Source organism: Solanum stenotomum, unplaced genomic scaffold (genome assembly GCF_019186545.1).
Source record: "Solanum stenotomum isolate F172 unplaced genomic scaffold, ASM1918654v1 scaffold32675, whole genome shotgun sequence".
Lineage (NCBI taxonomy): Eukaryota > Viridiplantae > Streptophyta > Magnoliopsida > Solanales > Solanaceae > Solanum > Solanum stenotomum.
In genome coordinates, this window is record NW_026032076.1 from 1 (window position 1) to 9,847 (window position 9,847).

The following is a 9,847-nucleotide window of genomic DNA, read 5'->3' on the forward strand; positions in this document are numbered from 1 at the left end:
GATGCATCTGAAAAGACCATAAAAGTGGATGCCTAAGAGGTTAAAGAGAGCTATCAAAGCATCCGTTTTCACAGTACCTCATCGAACATCTCAACAGGTAAAAATGACATCAGCTATTTATTACTCTTTTATTTCCAATATTTGTATTAGTTACTTTCTGTCCCAATTAGCTTTTTAGTATGTCCCAAAAAAGTTGTCATTCTACCCTTAATGAGATTATTTAAAGCCACACAAATGTCCAAGGCTTGTTTTAGACTACAAGTTCCAAAAGTCTTCAATTCTTCCATAAATTCAATCCCCAGTCAAACAGTGCCACATAAATTGGTATAGAGGGGAATAATACTTAATTCGCTGCTGAACAAGTAGCTCTTCACAAACATTGTCTTTGTAGACTCTATCCTTCTACAAACTCCCTCAAACGTCATTGACTCAAATAGCTTTGTATAAATGGGGTTAAAATTCATGGAAAGGGGAGAAAAAGTCAAGGAGGGGAATAATTCAGATTGTTTTGGCAATCATGTGTGACACTCTCTAATGCCGGCTGTGATGCTGTTTAGCAAAAACACAACCAATAATCTCTTGAAATATCTGTGGACGAGAGAACAGAGGGTCATATCAGTTCACCAGAGGACCTCTCTCATGAAAAGCACAATTACTCAACTTTGTATCTAGCTCAAGAACCAATTTTTTGAATCAGAGGTGAATTAGTAGAATTCAATGCTTAACAAACAGCTAGAGAAAAAATTAAAAATCCAGAATACCACCATAGTAATTTTCCAAGACAAATGCAAATGAATTATCAGAACTAAACCAGAATATGGTCCTTACATCAGCATTTTTGAACATGTCTTCAAATGGACTTTTGAAGCCACCAAATGGATCAAATCCAGGACCTCCACCTCCACCATTGTTCATATTATTAAATGCATCATGCCCAAGCTGCATATTCAACAATGCATCAGAATGCTTCTCATTCAAGAGGAAATATAATCAAAGTCATGAATGTTTATAGGCAAATAAAACCCTAATATGCAAATAAAAACAAACAGCAAAGTAAATGTTTGCCAGGTTCAAGTGCAAAGTAACCCACAAGGCATGTCAAACCTGATCATATTGTTCACGTGTACTATCATCCTTCAAAACCTGCAATTGCCACATAGATGAACAAACAATTGGTCATCCAAAATTCCATACAGTAATGACTTCAGCAATAACTTCTTTATAGAGCAAAAAACTTCTCCAAAGTGGCTAGTACCTCATAAGCCTTTGAGACTTCTTGAAACTTTTTTTCGGCATCTGGATCATCTTTGTTCATATCTGGATGCAGTTGCTTTGCAAGCTAAGCATAGCACAGTGTATAATCAGTAACAAAGATAAGGTGATACTAACTCCAAAAACTTTGAATTGCAAGATGCTAGTTCAGTCATTACAAAGTGCTACTTGACTAGAACTTAGCCAATCTTATAATTGCAAACAATATTAACTAATCCAGAAGGGGGGATGATAAACATACCCCATAATAAGCCTTTTTTATTTCAGAGGCAGTTGCATTTCGATTGACGCCAAGAACCTCATAAAAATCTTTCATACTCATGCCTAACCAAACATTGAACAGGGAAGAGGTTATGTTAGTCAAAATTCATAACCAATCTAATATGAAAATACATACCAGAGAATCAAAAACTAATTCTAACAAATACCTCCATTACCACTTTGAAAGATTACCACCAAAATTTCCAAGATGAAACATCATATGGAAAGCATTTCACAGTGAACAATAATGTTTTACAATACAAATCTTATCTGGTTCCAGATACACAGATATGGAAAGCATTTCACAGTGAACAATAATTTATAATACAAATCTTATCTGCTTCCAGATACACAGATATACCATTCACATGGGTAAATTAGTCACATATATGTTACTAACAGAGTAAGATGTAACCATTGCACATCCTGGAAACCAAGATAATGAAAGCATGCCCTATATGAAACATTTTCAACCAGGAATTTGTTACTTTTTGATAACGTTTATATAAATTGGATAATGGGCCAGCCCCTCTACCCCCTTCTTCACTTAAATACCTGACTTTTGCCTAGAGCAGGGTTCGAACTCACGACGTGCGGTTAACCCACACATCACACGCTGCACTCTTACAACTAGACCATAGTCCTGGGAGCACAATTTTTACTTTTTTGTGAGATGGAAAGTTTTATATCAAGTTGTTACTTCAACAATTTACTTACTAAATTTATTTAGAAAGAATAATTCACCTACTAGTATACATAATAACAGATCTCATTCAACAATGGCTGTGCAATGCTTTTTGAAGGGGAAAATAGAGAGCAATTAAAAGTTTTTTTTTTTCACAATTAAAAAAGAGAATCTATCGATTTAAAGGAAGAAACCAGTAGATGTGACTAATCTTCACCTCACCTCCACTCTCTGGGAGAAACTCAGAATGCACCATTGGGCATAAGAAAAATAAATTTAGACTATCTCTGCTATGAGCTCTTCCAATTATACACAAGCTGTTCTCTCTCTCCCCCCCCCCCCCTCTAAATAATCACACACATACACATATATATATACACACACACACAAACACACATCCTATCTATCTGCCTACCATCATTCTCCATAGAAGGCATAAACAAGCTCTGCCTGCTAGCTAGAGCTTCTGTACCACTTTTTTTACCTCTTCTTGGAAAAAAGTTGCAGACTTGCAATTTACAGAAGAAACCAAGAAATGCCGTGGAAGTGTGGAAATTTCTACCTCCGTCTTACCGGTCTCTATGAACATGCATAATGAGTACTCATCAGGTTTTAGAGGCCAAATGTTTTTCAATAAACATGGAAAAAGAGTCAAAGGACAGCAAGTTAACAACCGATTTACCTAATGAAACTAACCCCTAGAAATAACATTAAACACATCCAGAAGAAATTATAGCTGGATTGCCACAATCTATGCTATCGACTGGCAAAAAGGAACATGATGGTAAAACAAGGTATTTTATCTGGTCCCATTAGCCTAATGAGAAAAATCTACAGAAATATTTTACCCATCAATTCATCTGTTTTACACAAGAACTCCAATTTAGAGTCCATAAAGACCTAAAATTTACTACATTCAAGTAGAGCAGTAGACCAACTGACTAACACAACACAGATAATTCCTCAAGACCATTAAATGAGGCACGGATAGAGAGACATAAATGTAGACAAGGCCATATTCAGAAGCGAGATAATGGAAGCTCAATACTTGGAAGGGAGTGGTTAACTGGTACCTGTTCCATGAATTGATCTTGTGGCACCAAAATTGGATTTGAATTGCCCAAGTCTTAACCAATCCCTTTCGCTGCCCCCTATGAGTACACAATATCAAAAATCAAATTCAATTTTTTTTAAAGCAAATGAATCATGCATCCATAGCTACAAACAGAAGGTCAATTTACCCATACCATTCTTAGAATTGAAATAAAACAATCCCCTTGTTTGATTGCACACTGGCGTGTTATACCCCCTACAACCACCCTTTAACAAAGATCCAGTAACCTACAAATTTAACATTGCTCACACATCAATATACAAAAAAAAATAAATGGAGAGAGAGACAGAGAGAGAAGGAGAGGACAATACAGAAGAAAAGGTGCAGCGAGCAAGCCGGTGAGCAAGACGAAGACCATTTGAGCTGACCATTTCAGTACACTGAAAAAAGCTAAAGCAAGACAGAAAGTAAAAGGGTTCTCAACTATAATAAACCCTAGAAAAACCCTAGTTGGTCAAGTGAAAAAAGATTGGCCTTTTCAATTGATGGGGTTTTGATAGAGAATATAGACGTCTACCCACAAGCCTCAAGCTTCTTTGCAATGGAAGGTTCTAGTTTAATGGCGGAAGTAGTATCAGAGGCTCCTTCTTTTGTGGAAGCCCTTTCACAGGGCCTAATTGGGTATTAGACTGAAATACAGGGGCTTATTTCACAAATATATAGATCTTTTGTGTTCTATAAAGTGAATCTAGGGCATACGCAAATGTTTAGAACAGTGTGGAAACAAAAATTAAACTTTCTTTTTCTCCAAGAAAGGGGAGCTTTAAACATTAATAATTCCGAAAGAAAAACATTTTAGTAATGTATATATATATTATGATTTCACTTTCACCCCATCTTCTAATTTTAAGTAATATATAAGGATAAAGTTTATACATATTAATTCCATTTAAATAAAGATTTTATCTTTCGAATCATTTTTGAACTCTATTAAATCATTATAATAATCCGTGAATAATTATATAAACTTATTATTCCGATAAACTTACATTCCATTTTGTTAATATATGCTTTGGTAATTACTTGACATCTTAAAAAAGTATTATAACCTAATTTATTTTAGTTATTGATCTAAGATCAAAGGAAATTCATCGTATTAATCAAAATGTGAAGGATATTGTTTTTCAGATTCAAAATATTAAAAGGATAGGGAGAAGTAAAAAGAGTTACTATATCGTATTAGAAGTCAACGGAGTTATATAATATTTTACGTAAGTTATGTTGAGTTAATTCTTTGGATAGTCACTAAATTTATGAAAATATCTTGTTAAAATTATTTTTGTTCTTTTTATGACAGGAAAAATACTTAACTCACGAAGATATCCTATCAAAGTAACTTTTATTTATTTTTAGAATTAGAACAATAAAGTCAATCAACTGTGGTATGAACATCTTGAAATCTCTTTTTTATAGTACTCATTTACTTTTTAACTTTGTTTTTTAGAATAATAAAGTCAATCAACTAGTATTATTTTAAAAACACCTTGTATGAATCTTGAAACCTTTTTTTTTATAGTATTTATTTACTCTTGATCGTGAAATAAAATAGATATCAATATAAATGCTTACAGTTACCAACTAAAAGTGGACTATAGTTGAACATGCCATTTTGTCAATCTGAAAATTATTAGTAATCTCATATCCTGATAATTATTGTTTGCTCAAGACAAATAACAGATAAACATAGCACCATTTGAAATTGTTGATTCATATATTCAATTCAAGATAAATCATTAATAATTAAAAGTAAAAAAAAAATTATCTTCATACTCCACTCAGCTCAAAATATTAATTTTACATAAATAATAAATAACGATTAAGTAACAACATTTACAACGGAATTAAGAACTAGATTTTGTGAAGAATTTTATCATTGGATGTCAATGTATGCTTTGCTCTTCAATTGACTTATAATATGTCTCGAAAAGGAACACTTATAATTCAAATTTTCGACGTGATCAGTAACATTATAAAAGAAGTCCAATTATGTTACGGAGACTACATCTAGGGTGAATATGCAAAGAAGTTATTTTTTCTAACGAGTGAATGAGATGAGTAGTATTGTCATGGATTGAAAGCACTATATGATGACGAGGAATTGATAAGATTTTATAAGGCCCTAATACAGATAACAAACATTGAACGGAAAAGTAAAGGCTGAATTGTTGATTATTTTTTCCATATATATAAGGACGAAGAAATGCAAAGATACAGTAGTACCTCATGAGTTAATTAGCAAACCTAAAACAAAATTTCAAGCTACTTTTGCCAATTACAATAGAAGCTTCACTACTATCAAAAGGAATTTACCAATGTATATACACACAAAAGTTGCTTTTATATACACAATATAATTTTTCGACGAGACAGATAATTGCTTGTGTCATTGTCATGTCCGTCACCACACACCAATGACCTGGCGCTCGCGTAGTCCAATCATATCAGCAGTTTTCATCAGCATATCTCGTCCAAATGATCTCTATATCCCTAATTTGATCAGATGGCATGAAAAGCCTTTCCACTTCTAAAGAACCATCCTTCAATACTTCATCATCCTCCGGTGCTAGCAAATAAATGCCAACAAACACAGAAATCATTCCAAGAACGAACATAGTTGTTCTTAAAGCATCAAACACCTTGTATTCCTCAAAGTAGACAAATCCAGTACAAATTGAGAAAAACGTCCAAGCAATTTGAAACATAGGGACAATAAGAATTGCATCAAATCGCGATAGCCCTTCATTTAACCTCGCCATCCAAAATCCACCTGTACTTATAAACATCAAGAGCATTGAATACGTGAACCCACTGTGCAATGTTGAATAACCACCATCAACACTCGATGACATTGACAATCTCAACATGTTTGAAAGAGACTTCGCGAACAATACTGAACACGATCCAATTGCACCAGAAACAACTGCATATGAAAATGGAACCAGCATTTTCCCTTTTCCTCTTTTGTAAATTGAATGATGGAAAATAACAACTAAGACCAAACTGATACAGTACACGAGAAATACAATGTTTGTGTAATTTTCACCCAATTGCTCTGTTGTGTAAACAGGGGACTGGTGATTACCAAAAGCTACAAGGAAAATGTTTCCAGCAACAACAAAAGCAGTGGCTAACAGTAATTTGATTGTCACTGTTTTGTTTAACACGAAGTAGGCGAATCCGATGTTTGAGATGAATTGTATAGATCCTAAAGATGCTAGAAGTGATTGAGCAGCATAACCAAATGAAATGAAATTGAGACAATTTCCAATTGTGAAGAAGAGAATACCAATTCTCCATGCTTGGAAGTATATAATGGGCTTCATCCTAGCTCTTAAATTTCTCTCATCATGAGCTAATTTAAGAAGGTTAGTTCCAAAGTTGATGAAAACACTTCCTAACAAATTGATTAACGCTCCAATTACCCAATCCCCCATGGATGGATAAAACACACACTCGCGGATTCAGAAATTCTAACAAGGAAATTAAAAATACAAACCTGCAACCTAAAACAATTTTTGAGCCAACATCTTTGCCACTATGCTAAAAGAGCACAATATAATTTTACGATGAACTTGATTCAATTGAACTCTCTTCGAATCAGGTAGTTTCCCCCCTGCCTCAGATATTGTTCACAATGGACAGAGTACTGGCAATTGAATGCGTTGATAAAACACCAGATTATGACCGAAATATATATGTATAGTTAAAATATGGTCTTTCTTCGGACTGCAGATTTAAATTATGTGCAGAAAGAATAAAGGATCATATTGGAAGCTCAAAAGTTACGAAAAGGGTAGGCAAAATTTGACCAAGAAAATGTCAAAGCTGGTGCCTGGTGGCTTTTTGAGTTTTTCCTTCTTCTTTCCTCTTTTTTTTTTTTTTTAGCATAGAGTATAAATTTGGATTTAGGAATAATATCAACGCTTTCTGTTTCTAGAAGTTTAGACTTACGTAATAATTATTTCTAGAAGTTTAGACTTACGTAATAATTTTACCTTCCACACACCCTTTAAAGTCACACTTAGATTATTTTTTAACTTGTAAATATGTAATAACAATACCCTATAGCATGACAATTAATAACAAATTGTGGATAAAGTTGTATGGAGAGAATATTTAGAGTAGGTAAATAATTGATGAGGTAAGAATAATCGATTATAGCAATCTGATAATAAGGAATCACTAACATTTTCGAGACATGACCAATATATGTAACTCAGTTTGGGATGGTTTTGAATTTGATATTATTGGATAAATGTAAAGTTTGTCAAACTCCGGAGACACAAGATCAGAGGCGGAGTTAGGTGGGGTTTCGTGGGTTCGGACAAACCCATTAACTATTCTGTAGACTCTGTATTTGTTTTAGAAAATTAAATAAAGGGAAAAAGAACAAATATATCCTCGAACTATCGTAAATGGTATGCAAATACCCTCCGTCATACTTTTGGGACATTGGTACCCCTGCTGTCCAAAAACTAGAGCATATATACCCTTTATACTAACGGACATACACGTGTCATAATCCTATCCACAGATCCGACATTTATTAAATATCGAATCGACGGATAATATTGTGTCACGTGTCCCCATTTAGTCTTCCGTTAGAGTGAAGGGCATATATGCTCTAGTTTTTGGACGGCAGTGGCACCAATGTCTCAAAAGTACGACGAAGGATATTTGCATACTATTTACGATAGTTCAGAGGTATATTTGTCCTTTTTCCCTTAAATAAATATATATGTATATTAACATGTGAATCCTCCAACAATTGATTGACAAATTAGTGGTAAGGAAGGTGCAATGAAAATGTCTTCCACACTAGTGATGTGGGTTCAAACCCCACTATTAATCTTTTGTGCTAAAATTTAGAATCCAAACTCCTAATTTTAGCTCCACCTCTGCTCACAAGATCAAAATTTGAATACAAAAACACGACCAAACAAGATAAGGATGAAATAGACTTATCAATTTGCGTGAGGATATCACGATTCTCATTATTGATGCACAATTATAGTGTTCATATATAAGTGGAGGACTTGAGACTTGAGAGTGAGGGATTCCATGGACATCTATTTTTAGTATAATGGACAGATATTGTTGAATGGAGGGAGTAGTTAATTGCAATTAAATCAATGTTGTTATAGACTTTAGAGATATTTAATAAGAGAATTAGTTGCCTCTAGAAAACATATTTAGCAGCAGTAAAATTATTGTCGTTAATAAATTACCGTTAAAAATTATTTTTGATATAGTGACATGTTATGACTTATGAGCTCCACACAAATTATGTATATATATTCTACTATATTATAAAAGAGAGTTTAGGCCCAATTATAATATATAATATTCAAGATTGAGACTTTTCCCAATCTTCAATATTATATACTATACTTGTGGGACTTTTAAAATTTCTACTATGCCCAAGTATAATATATAATATTCAAGATTGGGACTTTCTTGAATATTATATATTATATTTAACTCCCTTTTAAAATAATATATCTATTGATAATTATTGTAATTTTTAATGCTTTTTAAGTCATTTGTAAATGATATATGTTGTTTCCTTGATTGATACTTTTCCATTTGTGACATATATATAAAAAATAATTGAGCCTAAACTCCCTTTTATAATATAGTAGAAATATATATGTGTGTCATAAATGGAAAAGTCTCAATCAAGGAAGCAACATATATCATTTACAAATGACTTAAAAAGCATTAAAAATTATAATAATTATCAATAAATATTTAAAAGTTATATAATAAAATAGGTTGACTCTCAGAATTGTATCAGGCTCACATATATTGGGACAGAAAAAATAACACATATCATTTTAAAATTACCAAAAAAGTATTATAAATAATAATAATCAACAACTTAAAATATAGATATTTTAAAAGGGTCAATTTTGTAATTTTATCCATATCACATAAATTAGGACAATGTGACCAGTAATGTACGTTATTTCAAAGTTACATAAAAATATTATAAATCACAATAATTAATAACTTAAATTTTAAAAAAAAAACATATGAAAATTTGGATGACTCTCCAAATTTCATTTGTGTCACATAAATTGAGACAACAAAAATAACATATATTGGATCCATTTTAATTTATTTGTCTTTTTTTTTATATATATATTTAAAAATTGCGTAAAAATACTATAAATCATGATAATTGACAACATAAAATATGTTTTGAAAAAAATACAAAAAATTCCACTGATTCTTGAAGTGAATCTATCGTAAAAATACTATAAATCATGGTAATTGACAACATAAAATATTTCAAAAATGTTGTATGTGGTTAGTCTTATTATGCCTTAAATAGCGTCAAAGAAAGTACAGGTTTGTGATAAAAAAAAACTTATTCCTTTATCCACGCAAACAATCACTTCAAAAACTCGGTTATTAGCCCCAAAACATACCATTTATATTATTGGGCCCGTGCATAGCACGGGCAATATTATCTAGTTGTACTGACGAGAGGGAGTTGCTTGGATGGTAAG

The 9,847-nt window shown here is 32.6% G+C and overlaps 2 protein-coding genes across 2 annotated transcripts; both read right to left on the bottom strand.

The window, feature by feature from the left end:
• Window positions 1–729: 729 nt before the first annotated feature.
• LOC125852152 (chaperone protein dnaJ GFA2, mitochondrial-like) lies at window positions 730–3,903 on the bottom strand. The gene is made up of 7 exons (XM_049531878.1): window positions 3,644–3,903; window positions 3,466–3,559; window positions 3,292–3,369; window positions 1,514–1,596; window positions 1,256–1,339; window positions 1,105–1,143; window positions 730–939 (listed from the first exon to the last, which is right to left on the bottom strand). Exons 1-7 carry the CDS (start codon window positions 3,701–3,703, stop codon window positions 745–747), a joined length of 633 nt encoding a protein of 210 aa, XP_049387835.1. The 5' UTR covers window positions 3,704–3,903; the 3' UTR covers window positions 730–744.
• Window positions 3,904–5,494: 1,591 nt separating this feature from the next.
• On the bottom strand, window positions 5,495–6,844 carry LOC125852153 (probable magnesium transporter NIPA8). The gene has a single exon (XM_049531879.1). It carries the CDS (start codon window positions 6,764–6,766, stop codon window positions 5,774–5,776), a length of 993 nt encoding a protein of 330 aa, XP_049387836.1. The 5' UTR covers window positions 6,767–6,844; the 3' UTR covers window positions 5,495–5,773.
• Window positions 6,845–9,847: the final 3,003 nt, after the last annotated feature.

Coding starts and splice junctions, on each gene's coding strand:
- LOC125852153 (XM_049531879.1), bottom strand. CDS start 6,766: ATGGGGGATTGGGTAATTGGAGCGTTAATCAATTTGTTAGGAAGTGTT.
- LOC125852152 (XM_049531878.1), bottom strand. CDS start 3,703: ATGGTCAGCTCAAATGGTCTTCGTCTTGCTCACCGGCTTGCTCGCTGC. Junction 3,560..3,643: donor CTCGCTGCACCTTTTCTTCT/GTATTGTCCTCT, acceptor TTAAATTTGTAG/GTTACTGGATCTTTGTTAAA. Junction 3,370..3,465: donor TTATTTCAATTCTAAGAATG/GTATGGGTAAAT, acceptor GTGTACTCATAG/GGGGCAGCGAAAGGGATTGG.